This window comes from Oncorhynchus mykiss, chromosome 9, assembly GCF_057628025.1.
Source record: "Oncorhynchus mykiss isolate SJ-2025 chromosome 9, ASM5762802v1, whole genome shotgun sequence".
Taxonomy (NCBI): domain Eukaryota; kingdom Metazoa; phylum Chordata; class Actinopteri; order Salmoniformes; family Salmonidae; genus Oncorhynchus; species Oncorhynchus mykiss.
Window position 1 is genome coordinate 61,786,755 of NC_143030.1, and position 18,711 is coordinate 61,805,465.

Sequence of the window (18,711 nt, forward strand, 5' to 3'; positions counted from 1 at the left end):
ACAGTTTACATAACAATTATTTAGCAGACATTCTTATTGAAAGCGACTCACGGGAGCAATTAGTGTTAAATGCCTTGCACATCCACAGATTTTTTTAGGGGATTCAAACCAGTGACTTTTCGGGTTACTGGCCCAGTGTGCTTAACTGGTGGGCTACCTGGCTACATCACAGTTGATAGTAATGTAGCCATCTACAGCCCTGTAGTCATTGTTAAATAATGTAGTAGGCTGACGTCCTGACCGTCGGTCGACTTAAGCTTTCTCTCACGATGGAGGGTGGTGCCTCTCCGGCACAGCAGAAGTTGATTGATCGGCACTCAGTACAGAAAGAGGGAGGGAGTGCAGCCGGCAGCCGGTACTAGTGGGAACAACAAGACATTAGATTGAATGCTGCTTACTCGACTCTTCCCCTCTCTACGGAGCCCAATGGCTGCTAACATGGGTGTCACTTAGAGGTCATTGATTGGCTACAGTCCACGCTAGAGGCATTAAACATGATCATGAAAGGAATACCACATAACGTCCTAAGAGCATTGTAGTATTGATTGAGGGGGGTTATTTACTGTGAACTTATTGTGTGCTTTGTACAATCCATAGTTGTTTTGTGATTACATCAGGCACTGTATGCACAACTGAACACATTCTGCATACATTTACTTGTGAGAAATAGTATGTAGTAAAAGCAGCTTTACCCAAGTCATTGCATGAACACATAGTTATTATATGTAACCTCCTGTGAATATTTGTTTTGGTGCAGTACCTTTCAAAACGATCACTTGATTGCACTGCCACCCTCTTATCTTGAAAGGTTTTGTTGATAATTTGAGCATAATGTCACCTCACCCTGATATGTCGTCACCTCGTGCTGTGCTCCAGTACAAGGTGACAAGTGTGTGACCAGAGCATGGCCAGAGTTCATTGAAGCTATTTATAGGGCATGACAGCTACAATGCATTTGGAAAGTATTCAGACCCTTGACTTTTTCCACATTTTGTTACGTTACAGCCTTATTCTAAAATTGATTTTTTTAAATGATCAATCTACACACATTACCCCATAATAACAAAGCAAAAACTGTTTTTTAGAAATGTTTGCTAATTTATTTAAAAAAAACATAAAATTAACTGAAATAGTACATTTACATAAGTATTCAGACCCTTTACTCAGTACTTTGTTGAAGCACCTTTGGCAGCGATTTACAGCATTGAGTCTTCTTGGGTATGACGCTACAAACTTCCCTGCAGATCCTCTCAAGCCGTGTCAGGTTGGATGGGGAGCGTCGCTGCACAGCTATTTTCAGGTCTCTGCAGAGATGTTCGATCGGGTTCAAGTCCGGGCTTTGGCTGGGCCACTCAAGGATATTCAGAGACCTGTTCTGAAGCCACTCCTAAGTTGTCTTGGCTGTGTGCTTAGGGTCGTTGTCCCGTTGGAAGGTGACCCTTCGTCCCCAATCAGAATTCCTGAGGGCTTTGGAACAGGTTTTCATCAAGGATCTCTATGTTCTTTGCTCCGTTCATCTTTGCTCCGTTCATCTTTCCCTCAGTCCTGACTAGTCTCCCAGTCCCTGTCACTGAAAAACGTTCCCACAGCATGCTTCACCATAGGGATGGTGCCAGGTTTCCTCCAGACGTAACTCTTGGTTTCATCAGACCAGATAATCTTGTTTCTCATGGTCTGAGTCCTTTAGGTGCCTTTTGGCAAACTCCAAGCGGGCTGTCATGTGCCTTTTACTAAGGAGTGGCTTCCGTCTGGCCACTCTACCATAAAGGCCTGATTGGTGGAGTGCTGCAGAGATGGTTGTGCTTCTGGAAGGTTGTCCCATCTCCACAGAGGAACTCTTGAGCTCTGTCAGAGTAACCATCAGGTTCTTGGTCACCTCCCTGACCAAGGCCCTTCTCCCCCGATTGCTCAGTTTGGCCAGGTGGCCAGCTGTAGGAAGAGTCTTAGTGGTTCCTAACTTCTTCCATTTAAGAATGATGGAGTCCACTGTGTTCTTGGGGACCTTCAATGCTGCATTTTTTGGTACCGTTCCCCAGATCTGCGCTTCAGCACAATCCTGACTCTGAGCTCTACAGACAATTCCTTCAGCCTCATGACTTGGTTTTTGCTCTGACATGCACGGAGAACTGTGGGACCTTATATAGACAGGTGTGTGCCTTTCCAAATCATGTCCAATCAATTGAATTTACCACAAGTGGACTCCAATCAAGTTGTAGAAAAAGGGTCTGAATACCTATGTAAATAAGGTATGTACTGTTTTTTTTTATAAATGTGCAAAAAAAATTATAAACCTGTTTTCGCTTTGTCGTTATGCGTTATTGTGTGAATATTGATGAGGAAAATAAATAATTGAATCAATTTTAGAATAAGTCTAATGTAACAAAATGTGTAAAAGGTCAAGGGGTTTGAATACTTCCTGAATGCACTGTATGTCCTGCAAAGTGCTGCTGCCTTGTTTCCAACCTGTGCAGGTCCTATCTATCTCCAGTGAGAGATGAGGAGGCAGAGTCTCAGAGGAAGGCCAGATCCCGCCAAGCCAGGCAAACCCGCAGATCCACACAGGTACTAAACAAAACGCACTCCACAGGCCAGGACTGAAACTGGCCCCAAGATATTATTTGGTATCAATGTGATTTTGTTGGACTATTTATCTGTAGTATCTTGTTGATCTTAGGATGTACTGTCTGTGTCTTCCTCAGGGTGTGACCCTGGCTGAACTGAAGGAAGCTCAGAGGACCAACAGCCTGTCTCCCCTGGACAGAGACAGACAGACAGCAGATGGACATAGCAGACTGACTGACAGGTCCTGTCTGCGGGGGAAATGGGCTGCAGAGGACAGAGGAGAGACCAGGACCAAACTGGCTCAGTCTATGGAGACAGAGGATCACAGTCCCACATGGAGCAGGGAGATAGATGAGGTGGGGATAAAAAAAATATAATTTTGTGTTAGCCTTTCCCCTCAGGATCGTAATTGTTGTCATTAGTTATTGTTACAGTAGATAATCTATGATAATGTAATTTTGTGAGAGATCATCTTGTACTACAGTAGCTGCGTAGTTTGAGGTTCAGATGAGCCAAGCATTGAAGTGCAGTTTTTTTCTCATTTCAAGCTCGGAAATCATAGATCAAGGCTGGGGACCATGGAGGCAGAATATTCCTCTGCCAGTGGGCACTATACCAGCCTGGCCAACCGCACATCCTCCAGAGGTCAGAAACCCAACCATTGTACACAGTCACACAGTTATGACTGAATACAGATGTGTTTCCGTTTTTCTGCTCAACCATGTTCAGGAAGTTGCTTTGTTACAGAAATGTTACTCTTCCCAAATATCCTTGTCATGTGACATACTGTACCATAGGAAGAACAAGTTATACCTGACACCCAGTTTATGTAAGACTTTATACAGTCAGTGGATCAGTTGTTGTTTTTTGTTTTTTTTGTTTTTTAATGCAAGATCTCTACAGGATAAATAACTTGTAAGGTTCAGTAACTGTTTAGTGATTGTTTCTTATCATGTGAATACTGTAGTTGTTGAATGGAGAGATGAAAACCAGAACCCAATTGAGGATCCCTCCAAACATGTCCTCTCCACAATAGAGAAACAAGTTCGATTCTGTGACCAAGAGTCAGATGAAGCCTACCAGAAGTTGGAGGTATGTGGTGTATGGAGTCTACTAAAAGCAGCACATTTACAAACAGTGTCAAAGATAGGATCTTATAAATTTTACACTTTTCAGAATTAAAGGTGAATTAAAACTAAATCCAAATAGTAAACAAACTACTTCGAGAAATGTCTGTGACATTTTCCGCTACCAGTAGGTGATGCTAAAAAACACTATGATTTCAGTACAGTACCATTTTCCTCCCAGATGATGGGGCATTTGTTGATGAACATTACATACTTTTACAATGGGCAATTTTATTATTATATTAAATTACACACCTCACTGATTCTATTGTCATAGTGGGGGATTCCTATGATTCTTGAAATATCATATTGTATTGCAATTAAGTGTGTGTGTGTGTTTGCGTGCATGTGATTGTGTGTGTGTGTGTGATTAGTTGTGTGTGTTCAAAGCTGCATTTCTTTGATTCCCATAATAACAATAGCCTTGTACACTGAGACCATTAAAGAGGATCTGTGATGCAATGATTACAGATGTACTGCAATGTTAGTGTAGTTTGCTTTGGGAGTGTTTGTGATAGGGCTGTTTTGATATCACAGTGGGAGAGAGTCCAGGGCAGGCTGCAGTACCCACATACCCCCTCTCCTTCTCTTCCCTTCTCTCTCCCTCTCCTACCACATCGTACATGCTCGAGGTATCTTGACATTCCATACCATATTGGGCAAAACAGGGAGCTCCTCTTCTGCTTCTCAGCGTTGAATTCTACAGCCATAATTATACTATAGTCAATTCAACTCTCTCTCTCTCTCTCTCTCTCTCTCTGTCTCTCTCTCTCTGTCTCTCTCTGTCTATGATGGTGTGTTCCTTCCACCTGTAGGTTAGGTATCTGCACAGACTGTCTCCATGCAGCCAAAGGTGTACATTCCTCCCAGGGCAGAATTACCCTATGAGGCTGGAAATCCCTTTCAAAACAATATGTTTCAGCAAAAAGCTCACAGTTACTAATTCTGTTAATTTCCCTTAAAGATGGAATCCTCAGTAGGGGGGAAACAGCGCCACTGGCCGCCCCACCACCATTGTTATTGTTTTTATTGCCAAACTGAGGAGCATGGTAAACAAATTGCAGTACATATATTGCTCTTCTATCGTGCGTGCAATTATGTCAGAGAGGAAATAACAGTGTTAGTTGTTTGCAGTAACTTCTTTGTTGTTGTAATATTGCAAACGGTCGTGGCAGTTTCACCATTAGGAATTCCAACTTGAATGGGCTTACAGTGAAATGGAGATGTAGTCCATAATCATCTCCTTAGTCTTGGTTACGTTGAGGGAGAGGTTGTTATTCTGGCACCACCAGGCCATGTCTCTGACCTCCTCTCTATAGGCTGTCTTGTCGTTGTCGGAGATCAGGCCTACCACTGTTGTGTCATCTGAAAACTTAATGATGGTTTTGGAGTCGTGCCTGGACACGCAGTCGTGGGTGAACAGGGAGTACAGGAGGGGACTGAGCACGCACCTCTGGGGAGCTCCAGTTTTGAGGATCAGCATGGCAGATGTGTTGCTACCTACCCTCATCACCTTGGGTCGGCCCGTCAGGAAGTCCAGGATCCATAGCCCTTAGCCCATAGACCTTAGAGTGAAATGCTCGGAGCACACGTCCTGGTAATCCATCTGGCCCCGCAGCCTTGTGAATGTTGACCTGTTTAAAGGTCTTACTCACGTCGGCTATGGAGGGAGTGATCACACAGTCATCTGGATCAGCTGATGCTCTCATGCATGCCTCAGTGTTGCTTGCCTCGAAGCGAGCATAGAAGTGATTTAGCTCATCTGGTAGGCTCGTGTCACTGGGCAGCTGGCAGCTGTGCTTCCCTTTGTTTTCTGTAATAGTTTGCAAGCTCTGCCACAAGATGAGCGTCAGAGCCGGTGTAGTAGGATTAAATCTTAGCCCTGTATTGGCGCTTTGCCTGTTTGATAGTTTGTCGCAACGCATAGCAGGATTTCTTATACGCTTATACGGTTAGAGTCACACACCTTGAAAGCGGCAGCTCTACCCTTTAGCTCAGTGTGAATCTTGCCTGCAATCCATGGTTTCTGGTTGGGGTATGTATGTACAGTCACTGTGGGGACGACGTCCTCGATGCACTTATTGACAAAGCCAGTGACTGATGTGGTGTAGTCCTCAATGCAATCGGAAGAATCCCGGAACATGTTCCAGTCTGTGATAGCAAAACAGTCCTGTAGTTTAGCATCTGCTTCATCTGAGCACTTTTTTATAGACCGGGTCACTGGTGCTTCCTGCTTTAATTTTTGCTTGTAAGCAGGAATCAGGAGAACAGAATTGTGGTCTTTACCAAATGGAGGGCGAGGGAGAGATTTGTATGCATCTCTGTGTCTGGAGTACAGGTGATCTAGAATTTGTTTTCCCTCTGGTTGCGAATATAACATGTTGATAGAGATGAGTTAAAACTGATTTAAGTTTCCTTGCACTAAAGTCTCCGACCACTAGGAGCACTGCCTCTGGGTGCTCGGTTTCCTGTTTGCTTATTTCCTTATATAGCTGGCTGAGTGCAGTCTTAGTGCCAGCATCCGTCTGTGGTGGTAAATAAACAGCCACGAAAAGTATAGCTGAGAACTCTCTTGGCAAATAGTGTGGTCTACAGTTTATCATAAGATACTCTACTTCAGGCAAGCAAAATCTAGAGACTTCCTTAGATTTTGTGCACCAGCTGTTGTTTACAAATATGCACAGACCGACCCCCCTCGTCTTTCCGGAGTGTGCTGTTCTATCTAGCCGGTGCAGCGTATATCCTGCTAGCTGAATATCCATGTCATCATTCAGCCACGATTCCGTGAAACATAAGATGTTACAGTTTTTGATGTCCGGTTGGTAGGATATCCGTGATCGTACCTCATCTAATTTATTGTCCAATGATTGTACGTTGGCGAGTAATATTGATGGTAACGGCAGCTTTCCCACTCACATTCTGCGGATCCTTATGAGGCACCCCGCTCTGTGTCCTCTGTACCTCTTTCTCTTGCCAATTAATGGGATGTTGGTCTTGTCAGGTGTTCACAGAATATCCTGTGCGTCCTGCTTTTTGAAGAAAAAAATCTTTGTTCCATCTGAGGTGTTTAATCGCTGTCCTGATATCCAGAAGCTTTTTTTTGCCGTAAGATACGTTACAAATAATGTGGGTTAAAAAACACATAATAGCACAATTGGTTAGGCGCTCGTAAAACTGCTGCCATTTTATTAATGGGAGTGGGCTGAGGCAATTTGGTGGATGCCTGGGTGTGGAGAGGAGTCGCAGAGAAGAATGTAGATTAACATGAGGATGGTATACTGTATACTATAGTGTGAAAGGGATAGTGATAGCTTTTTGAGCTCACCGTCTCTATCACCGTCCTGCTGTCCTAAGGTGGAATCCCAGACACGGACGGTCAGTAACATGAGCGTTCCTCAGCGTTAACCAAGGACCTAAATTTGACTGTGATAATTCCACCCCCCCCCCCCCCCCCCCTTCCCCATCCAATGAGCATGGTTTCATCTGGAAAGGATGGAAGGGTGCCCGCAGGCCCCATTACCAACGGTGACCTCTGCCTGCCTCTATAATGATCTGAGCAGACTCTCTCCTCTCTCTCTCTGCTTTTCAAGAACAGAGCCCAGAGACAGGTGCAGTAGATCTCAGCTGAAGACCTCACGGCTTTCACTGCTCTGTAAAGGGATTATTAACGGGGAGGCTGAGAGAAAGAACGAGGGAGAGAAAGAGAGAGAAATAGAGTGAGAGACTTTGCTGCCAGGCATAATTACTACTTTCTCCTGCTCCTGATGTTTAGATTAAGTTATCAGGGAGAGCCTTCTGTTCTCCCTCTATCGTCACAGACCTGATTATTCACTTATTCAGAATTCATGACAGCTCTGAGAGCTAAACACAGGACTGTTTGATAGACTCTCAATGTAAGGAGAGATAGTTCTGGATAGCCCATCACGGCATGGAGCTTAGCTGTGTGTGCTACAGAGATTCAGCAGTTCTGCTGCTGCAGTTAGCAGGTTGGCTTAGGAGGGTTGAGGGTAGCATTAGAACCACAGAGTATCTGTGACCTCTCTCAGAACTCATAATCTCTCAGCTGTGACTTAGGCCAAGGCACAGCTCAACCCCCATAAAGATGCTAAAGATCACTAGACCGGTGAAGGCAGGAAAACAGATGGAGAGAGTGTATGTCTGTCTGCAGGTATCTGTATGTTTTATTATATGTGTCTCTGTGCATTTATATGAGTTTTTGTCTCTCTGTGACTATTTGGGTTTTGGCCTCTATGTGACTTGCAGAATGACCACACACCAGGGACCTGTCTCTGCCAGGAACACCTACACTAGTGGAGCAGCCACTATCCACTTCTTGAAAACTCTTTCTTTTACACCTGTCAGAGTAACATATGACAAAACACAAATGACTTTACTCCAAAGTAAGTGTTTAAGGACCAGAGTTATTTTAAGTTGGAAGTGGAGAGAGAGGAGAGGAGGGGACCCTAGCCAAGTGATGTATGAGAATGTTCCATATTGAAAGTCATAAAGGAGAGAGCCAGTCTACTCAACCTAAGCCCCAGATCCAGTGTGTGGAACTTCAGCTGAAATCAACTCTTTATATAGGTCTCGGCAGGCATTTCTCCACAGCCAGGGCCAGTGCAGTTCACTGCCACAGGGAAGCCATTTGACTACCTGATGAGCTAATAGGAACTCAGACTGTCCAGCAGACTCGCACAGATGGTCTGTGAAGCTGGTTGAATATGTATTGGAACAATCCATATGAACAGATTGGAATCTCATATATCAGGATTTATATTACGTGAAACTTCAGTGGTGCTTATCTTAAACTATGGGCCATAAAGCACACGTAATGTATACTTGATATGACATGACAAGTTAAAACTCCAGGAAAAATAAGTATTCTGCCTGCACACCAATGTTTAAAATCACAGAGAGATCTAATGTGAAAAATCTATGTACATAAAGAAAATAATAATCTCAGTTTGAATATTTATTTTTCTCTTATAGTGTCTCATTTATTTTCTGCAGTTGAATGGTTGTATTTGCCATGTGCAATGGTCACTGGGTCCACTCGTTAAAAAGGAGAGAAACAGGAGAGACAGACCTCTGTCCTCAGTATGACTCAAAGCAAGGGGATGGGAGCGTGCCAGGTCAGGGCTCAACACAAGACCGCCAGGCCAGCATTCATTCTCTCTCATGCACTCTCTCTCTCTCTGTCCCTCTCTCTCTCTCTCTCTCTCTCTCTCTCTTTCTGTGTCTCTCTCTCTCTCTCTCTCTCTTTCTCTGTCTCTCTCTCTGTCTCATTCAGTAGATGAGCGAAGAGGATAAAAGAGTTCAGGAAGAGCCACAGCACTGCAAACCTCTTTAAAAAGAAGGTAGCAGTAAGCCTCTGGCCTGTGTGAGCAGAATCTGAGAGGAAGGGAAAGAGGGATGTGAGGATGGGGGATTGTGTATGATAGAAAGAGAAACGTAGCAGCAACTTAATACTTCAGTGCTCTAGAATCCAATGCAGTTGCCACAGATTGAGTCATTGTTGACAGGCCTCTGTGTGTGTGAGGTAACCGATATTGCAGGAAGAAATCAAAACCACTATGGAGTGGAGTGTTGCCTTAAAATTAGCATGTGAGCTTAGCTCACTTTACAGTGCAGCATGGCAAGTACTATGAAACAGATTGTGAAAAGGAGAAAGGGCTCGGACACAGTGGCTCGACATCCAAATGTCAACACTCAGACTAACATTACTTCTTCCCAGAGCATCATGGGAGGACAGGGTTACTTGACGGGTCACTGTTGATCTTGACTCCCCCCAAGTGTTAAAGCTGAACCTCTGGAACCTCAGTATCAGCCCCCTACTTCTGTCTGTCTACTTCCCCCTCTACTTATCCTCATCCACATCAATGGACAGCTTTAGCCCAGAGCTTGTACACAGCAGAGCCTCTGGCAGCCTGCCAGAGAGTTCTGCCAGAGCTAGAGTGAGCAGGGAAAGGCGAGAGAGAGAGGGGAGGAGGGTGAGAGAGAGAGAGTTGGGACAGGAGAGAGGAGAGTTGGGGAGGAGAGAAAGAGGGGGAGGTAAAAGGAGAGAGAGTGGATATCTAGAGAAACATGGGATAAGAGATCATCTGGAACAAACCTTTCACTGTGGTTGGGTTTATCTTTGGATGTGAGGACTTAGTGTGTTGTGTCGACTTTGGTGTACGAAAGGGTCTCGGAGTAATGAAGCTGTGGTCTAACAATCCTCAACTAAGTTGATTTGTCTACTTTTTAAGAAAAACAGAGGTGCATGTCTTTGTAGGAGTTGTACTAGCCAAGAGGAGAAATAGCTATTTTGGTTGTTTTCATTCTTGTCCAATGATCGCTTTGCTGTCTTTACTTTGTGGAGGAAGAAGGGAAGATAGGTCATATCAGCAGCAATATTTCTAAAGTTAGCAGCGGTCTCTCTCTCCAGCCCCCTGGACTGTGGAGCGGGCTCCTCACACACACCTGTTGGTCAGATCCCCAGTCAGGGGAGCGCAGCAGCAACAACAGCCATAGGTGTCTGCACGGTTGTAGCCTAAGGGGAGATCTGTGGATCTGTGCAGCTGTTGTCTGTTCTGGATTGGAAGCCTCTGTCTGTGGATGTTACTGTAGAGGCTTGACCAGACCTGCCTCTGTGTCCTGGGTAGAGTGTGGAGATGTCATCTATGTACCCCCGCACCAAGGAGCTGTCCAGGACTAGGAAGTCTCTGTCCGACTCACCACCCTCTTCACCCTCTCCTACCGCCAAGAACTTCAGAGTAAGACCCCAACTTTTTTCTCACTGTCGGAACCTCAGAGTAGTCATGGTTTTTCCGCTTTAAACTTATTTAAACTGTAGAAACAAGCGCTTTATGTTTGTATGAATTCCTAAGATTTTGCATCTGTCTCAGAGTATCACTGATAATCCCTAATTAACTGTGTGTGGTTGTGTGACTCTAAAGCGACTTGTAGCTATCAAAGGCTCTTAAATGCTGATTAAGTTTTGGCCGGTTTACTCCCAGCTCCTATTGGAATTGTGACATCTGTAGTGTGCTAATCCAATATCCATTTTCATTCAACCTAAACTAAACACCTTACAGTACATGGGTGTTAATTAAGCAATAAGGCATGAGAGGGTGTGGTATATGGCCAATATACCATGGCTAAGGGCTGTTCTTAGGCACGATGTAAAGCAAGGCAAAGGCAAGGCAAAGGGTGGTTACCTTGAAGAAGCTAAAATATAAAATATATTTTGATTCGTTTAACACTTTTTTGGTTACTACATGATTCCATATGTGTTATTTCATAGTTTTGATGTCTTCACTATTATACTACAATGTAGAAAATAGTAAAAAATAAAAAATAAAAAACTTGAATGAGTAGATGTGTCCAAACTTTTGAGTGGTACTGTATGTATTTAGATGTGTGCTCTGAAGGCTCCTTAACACATGATTGGACGGGTCATTGTTCCAACCACTTGAGTGTTTCACAACCCTTGAAAGAGAGAGAGGAAAGGAGGGAGTATCTGCTGTGTAGTGCTGTGCACATGGCCACTTATTCTGGAAAATACTTTAGGATTGTAACATTCCATCTGCCATTTCCTGTTGTTGTTTTTCAGAATGTCTTATTCTCATGTTTTTTTTATTGATATGATTTACATTTACTGATGTGTCATTTATTACTGCATTATTTCATGGTGTTGCCTTTCCTTTAGTAGCAATATATGCTTGTTTAAATAATTAAAAAAACAAGAAGAAATGGGTTTTCAAATGGAAGTAATGGGATTCTATATTAGAGAGGCACAGAATCAGGTGCTAAACGATCATGACCCCCCACCCCCCACCGCAGTACTGACAGTACTGTATCATGACCACCCACTACCTCAGTACTGACAGTACCGTATCATGACCATCCACTACCTCAGTACTGACAGTACCGTATCATGACCACCCACTACCTCAGTACTGACAGTACCGTGTCATGACCACCCACCCCCACCCCCACTACCCCAGTACTGACAGTACCGTATCATGACCCCCCACCCCCCACCGCAGTACTGACAGTACTGTATCATGACCACCCACTACCTCAGTACTGACAGTACTGTATCATGACCCCCCACTACCTCAGTACTGACAGTACTGTATCATGACCACCCACTACCTCAGTACTGACAGTACCGTATCATGACCATCCACTACCTCAGTACTGACAGTGCTGTATCATGACCCCCCACTACCTCAGTACTGACAGTACCGTGTCATGACCACCCACCCCCACCCCCATTACCCCAGTACTGACAGTACCGTATCATGACCCCCCACCCCCCACCGCAGTACTGACAGTACTGTATCATGACCACCCACTACCTCAGTACTGACAGTACTGTATCATGACCCCCCACTACCTCAGTACTGACAGTACTGTATCATGACCACCCACTACCTCAGTACTGACAGTACCGTATCATGACCACCCACTACCTCAGTACTGACAGTACCGTATCATGACCATCCACTACCTCAGTACTGACAGGACCGTATCATGACCATCCACTACCTCAGTACTGACAGTACCGTATCATGACCACCCACTACCACAGTACTGACAGTACCACATAATGACCCCCCCACTACCACAGTACTGACAGGACCGTATCATGACCACCCACTACCACAGTACTGACAGTACCACATAATGACCCCCCCACTACCACAGTACTGACAGTACCACATAATGACCCCCCCACTACCACAGTACCGTATTTGGTATTTTATTAGGATCCCCATTAGTTGTTGCAAAAGCAGCAGTTACTCTTCCTGGGGTCCATGCAAAACATGAAATATAATACAGAATGACATAATATAGAACCTCAATAGACAAGAACAGCTCAAGGACAGAACTACATACTTTTTTTTAAAGACACACATAGCCTACATATCAATGCATACACGCAAACAATCTAGGTCAAATAGGGGAGAGGCGTTCTGCCGTGAGGTGTTGCTTTATGCTGTTTATTTGAGCAATATGAGGGAAGTTATATGGAAGGAAGTGCAATAAGGGCGCTATATAATAATGTAATTTGTTCTGGATTTGGAGACTGTGAAAAGACCCCTGGTGGCATAACTGGTGGGATAAGTGTGTGTGTCAGAGTTTGTGTAAGTTGACTATGCAAACAATTTGGGTTTTTCAACACAATTTTTCTTATAAAAAGAAGTGATGCAGTCAGCCTCTCCTCAATTCTTGGCCAAGAGAAACTGGCATGCATAGTATACAGTGCCTTGCGAAAGTATTCGGCCCCCTTGAACTTTGCGACCTTTTGCCACATTTCAGGCTTCAAACATAAAGATATAAAACTGTATTTTTTTGTGAAGAATCAACAACAAGTGGGACACAATCATGAAGTGGAACGACATTTATTGGATATTTCAAACTTTTTTAACAAATCAAAAACTGAAAAATTGGGCGTGCAAAATTATTCAGCCCCCTTAAGTTAATACTTTGTAGCGCCACCTTTTGCTGCGATTACAGCTGTAAGTCGCTTGGGGTATGTCTCTATCAGTTTTGCACATCGAGAGACTGAATTTTTTTCCCATTCCTCCTTGCAAAACAGCTCGAGCTCAGTGAGGTTGGATGGAGAGCATTTGTGAACAGCAGTTTTCAGTTCTTTCCACAGATTCTCGATTGGATTCAGGTCTGGACTTTGACTTGGCCATTCTAACACCTGGATATGTTTATTTTTGAACCATTCCATTGTAGATTTTGCTTTATGTTTTGGATCATTGTCTTGTTGGAAGACAAATCTCCGTCCCAGTCTCAGGTCTTTTGCAGACTCCATCAGGTTTTCTTCCAGAATGGTCCTGTATTTGGCTCCATCCATCTTCCCATCAATTTTAACCATCTTCCCTGTCCCTGCTGAAGAAAAGCAGGCCCAAACCATGATGCTGCCACCACCATGTTTGACAGTGGGGATGGTGTGTTCAGCTGTGTTGCTTTTACGCCAAACATAACATTTTGCATTGTTGCCAAAAAGTTCAATTTTGGTTTCATCTGACCAGAGCACCTTCTTCCACATGTTTGGTGTGTCTCCCAGGTGGCTTGTGGCAAACTTTAAACAACACTTTTTATGGATATCTTTAAGAAATGGCTTTCTTCTTGCCACTCTTCCATAAAGGCCAGATTTGTGCAATATACGACTGATTGTTGACCTATGGACAGAGTCTCCCACCTCAGCTGTAGATCTCTGCAGTTCATCCATAGTGATCATGGGCCTCTTGGCTGCATCTCTGATTAGTCTTCTCCTTGTATGAGCTGAAAGTTTAGAGGGACGGCCAGGTCTTGGTAGATTTGCAGTGGTCTGATACTCCTTCCATTTCAATATTATCGCTTGCACAGTGCTCCTTGGGATGTTTAAAGCTTAGGAAATCTTTTTGTATCCAAATCCGGCTTTAAACTTCTTCACAACAGTATCTCGGACCTGCCTGGTGTGTTCCTTGTTCTTCATGATGCTCTCTGCGCTTTTAACGGACCTCTGAGACTATCACAGTGCAGGTGCATTTATACGGAGACTTGATTACACACAGGTGGATTGTATTTATCATCATTAGTCATTTAGGTCAACATTGGATCATTCAGAGATACTCACTGAACTTCTGGAGAGAGTTTGCTGCACTGAAAGTAAAGGGGCTGAATAATTTTGCACGCCCAATTTTTCAGTTTGATTTGTTAAAAAAGTTTGAAATATCCAATAAATGTCGTTCCACTTCATGATTGTGTCCCACTTGTTGTTGATTCTTCACAAAAAAATACAGTTTTATATCTTTATGTTTGAAGCCTGAAATGTGGCAAAAGGTCGCAAAGTTCAAGGGGGCCGAATACTTTCGCAAGGCACTGTATACAGTTGAAGTCGGATGTTTACATACACCTTAGCCAAATACATTTAAACTACATTTTTTCACAATTCCTGACATTTAATCCTAGTAAAGAATTCCCTGTCTTGGGTTAGTTAGGATCACCACTTTATTTTAAGAATGTGAAATGTCAGAATAATAGTAGAGAGAATAATTTCCCAGTGGTTCAGAAGTTTACATACACTCAATTAGTATTTGGTAGCATTGCCTTTAAATTGTTTAACTTGGGTCCAACGTTTCAGGTAGCCTTCCACAAGCTTCCCACAATAAATTGGGTGAATTTTGGCCCATTCCTCCTGACAGAGCTGGTGTAACTGAGTCAGGTTTGTAGGCCTCCTTGCTCGCACACACTTTTTCAGTTCTGCCCACAAATTTTCTATAGGATTGAGGTCAGGGCTTTGCGATGGCCACTCCAATACGTTGACTTTGTTGTCCTTAAGCCATTTTGCCACAACTTTGGAATCATGCTTGGGGTCATTTCTACAAAAAGTACAATCTTTGTCCCCATGTGCAGTTGCAAACTGTAGTTTGACTTTTTTATGGCGGTTTTGGAGCAGTGGCTTCTTCCTTGTTGAGCAGCCTTTCAGGTAATGTCGATATAGGACTCGTTTTACTGTGGATATAGATACTTTTGAACCTGTTTTCTCCAGCATCTTCACAAGGTCCTTTGCTGGTGTTCTGGGATTGACTTGCAGTTCTTTTCGCACCAAAGTATGTTCATCTCTAGGAGACAGAATGCGTCTCCTTCTTGAGCGGTATGACGGCTGCCTGGTCCCATTGATTTTCCCTTGATTTCAAGCAAAGAGGCACTGAGTTTGAAGGAAGGCCTTGAAATACATCCACAGGTACACCTCCAATTGACTCAAATTATGTCAATTAGCCTATCAGAAGCTTCTAAAGCCATGACATCATTTTCTGGAATTTTCCAAGGCACAGTCAACTTAGTGCATGTTAACTTCTGACCCACTGGAATTGTGATACAGTAAATTACAAGTGAAATAATCTGTCTGTAAACAATTGTTGGAATAATTACTTGTGTCATGCACAAAGAAGATGTCCTAACCGACTTGCAAAAACTGTAGTTTGTTAACAGGAAATGTGCAGAGTGGTTGAAAAACGAGTTTTAATGACTCCAACCCAAGTGTATGTAACCTTCCGACTTCAACTGTATATCAGCCCTCTGATTACAATGAAGAGCAAAATGTTCTGGGCCAGCTGCAGATTAACTAGGTCTTTCCTTGCAGCGCTGGACCACACGACTGGACAATAATCAAGATTAGACAAAACTAGATCCTGCAGAAAACTAGATCCTTGCTTTTTGGAGTGTGGTGTCAAAAAAGCAGAACATCTCTTTATTACGGACAGACCTCTCCCCATCTTTACAACCAATGAATCTATATGTTGACCATGACAGTTTACAATCTAAGGTAACGTCATGTAATTCAGTCTCCTCAACTTGTTCAACAGCCACACCATTCATTACCAATTCATTACCAATTCACCATTCATTACCAACTCATTCAGATGAGGTCTAGAACTTAAGAAATTATTTGTACAAAATACAATGCCCTTAGTTTTAGAGATGTTCAGGACCAGTTAATTACTAGCTACCCATATCAAAACAGACTGCAACTCTTTGTTAAGGGTTTCAGTGACTTTAGCTGTGGTTGCTGATGCGTATATGGTTGAATCATCAGCAAACACGGAGACACATGCTTTGTAACCTGCCTAAATGACTACCGACCATGACTCACATCAACACCATTATCCCAGAAACCCTAGACCCACTCCAATTTGCATACCGCCCCAACAGATCCATAGATGATGCAATCTCTATTGCACTCCACACTGCCCTTTCCCACCTGGACAAAAGGAACACCTACGTGAGAATGCTATTCATTGACTACAGCTCAGCGTTCAACACCATAGTGCCCTCAAAGCTCATCAATAAGCTAAGGACCCTGGGACTAAGCACCTCCTTCTGCAACTGGATCCTGGACTTCCTGACAGGCCGCCCCCAGGTGGTAAGGGTAGGTAACAACACATCCACCATGCTGATCCTCAACACAGGGACCCCTCAGGGGTGCGTGCTCAGTCCCCTCTGATCACCGCCAATGACGAGATAGCCTATAGGGAGGAGGTCAGAGACCTGGCCGTGTGGTGCCACGATAACAACCTCTCCCTCATTGTGATCAAGACAAGGGAGATGATTGTGGACTACAGGAAAAAGAAGACTGAGCACGCCCCCATTCTCATTGACGGGGCTGTAGTGGAGCAGGTTGAGACCGAACAACCCAGTACATCACTGGGGCCAAGCTTCCTGCCATCCAGGACCTCTATACCAGGCGGTGTCAGAGGAAGACCCTAAAAATTGTCAAAGACTCCAGCCACCCTCGTCATAGACTGTTCTCTCTGCTACCGCACGGCAAGTGGTACCGGAGCGCCAAGTCTAGGTCCAAGAGGCTTCTAAACAACTTCTACCCCCAAGCCATAAGACTCCTGAACACCTAATCAAATGACTACCCAGACTATTTGCATTGCCCCCCCTCTCCCCTTCTTTTACACCTCTGCTATTCTCTGTTGTTATCATCTATGCATAGTCACTTTAATAACTCTACCTACATGTACATTTCACCTCAACTAACTGGTGCCCCTGCACATTGACTCTGTACTGGTACCCCCCTGTATATAGTGTAGCTATTGTTATTTTACTGCTGCTCTTTAATTACTTTTTACTTTTATTTCTTATTTTCCATATTTTTTAAACTGCATTGTTGGTTAGGGGCTCGTAAGTAAGCATTTCACTGTATGGTCTACACCGGTTGTATTCGGTGCATGTGACTAATAACATTTGATTAGATTTGTTTAATGCCTCAACTATCCAGTGCCTCTGCATATTGAATCTGTACCGGCACCCTCCTGAATATAGTGTTATTTTTTAATACTGCTCTTTAATTACTTGTTACTTTTCTCTTATTCTTATCCTTATTTTTTGAAACTGCACTGTTGGATAGGGGCTCGTAAGTAATCATTTCACTGTATGGTCTACACCGGTTGTATTCAGCGCATGTGACTAATAAAATTTTATTTTATTTGGCAGGTCATTGGTAAAAATAGAAAAGAGTAGAGGGCCTAGAGAGCTGCCCTGCGTTACACTACACTTTACATGTTTTACATGAGAGAAGCTTCCATTTCAAGAAACCCCTTTTAGTTCTATTAGATAGATAGATAGCTCAATAACACATACGTTTTTTCAACAACAGGTTATGGTCAATCATATCAAAGGCTGCACTGAAATCTAACAGTACAGCTTCCACAATCTTTGTATTATCCTTTTCTTTCAACCAATCATCAGTCATTTGTGTCAGTGCAATACATGTTGAGTGCCCTTCTATATAAGCATGCTGAAAGAATTGTATTTGGTCAAATGCAATTTTTTCCAACAGTTTGCTAAGAGCTGGCAGCAGGCTTATAGGTCTGCTGTTAGAACCAGTAAAGGCCGCTTTACCACTCTTGGGTAGCGGAATTACTTTGGCTTCCCTCCAGACCTGAGGACAAAGACTTTCCTCTCAACTCAGATTAAAAATATGACAGATAGGAGTGGCTATAGAGTCAGCTACCATCCTCAGTAGCTTTCCATCTAAGTTGTCAATCCCAGGAGGTTTGTCGTTATTGATCGATAGCAATAATTTTTCCACCTCTCCTAACTAACTCTAACTTTACAAAATTCTAACTTGCAATGCCTTTATTTATTTTATTTATTTATTTATTTTTTATCCCCTTTTCTCCCCAATTTCGTGGTATCCAATTGTTAGTAGCTACTATCTTGTCTCATCGCTACAAGTCCCGTACTGGCTCGGGAGAGACGAAGGTCGAAAGCCATGCGTCCTCCAAAACACAACCCAACCAAGCTGCACTGCTTCTTAACACAGTGCACATCCAACCCGGAAGCCAGCCGCACCAATGTGTTGGAGGAAACACCGTGCACCTGGCGACCTGGTTAGCGTGCACTGCGCCCAACCCGCCACAGGAGTTGCTAGTGTGCGATGAGACAAGGATATCCCTACCGGCCAAACCCTCCCTAACCCGGACGACGCTAGGTCAATTGTGCATCGCCGGACCTCCCGGTCGCGGCC

General features: G+C 43.7%; 1 protein-coding gene across 7 annotated transcripts in view; it reads left to right on the forward strand.

The window, feature by feature from the left end:
- LOC110532437 (protein phosphatase 1 regulatory subunit 12B) overlaps positions 1–18,711 on the forward strand; it is a 36,335-nt gene that overhangs the window by 458 nt on the left and 17,166 nt on the right. For 3 of the 7 annotated variants that reach the window (XM_090184857.1, XM_090184859.1, XM_090184858.1), the window contains exon 1: positions 8,495–10,444. In XM_090184857.1, coding sequence (XP_090040983.1) covers positions 10,343–10,444 — 102 coding nt within the window. In that variant the 5' untranslated portion in view covers positions 8,495–10,342. Of the gene's footprint in view, positions 1–2,471; positions 2,563–2,699; positions 2,919–3,110; positions 3,208–3,529; positions 3,655–8,494; positions 10,445–18,711 lie in introns of those variants that run through there. The other 4 variants (XM_090184855.1, XM_090184856.1, XM_036988412.2 and 1 more) reach the window with 2 other exon arrangements.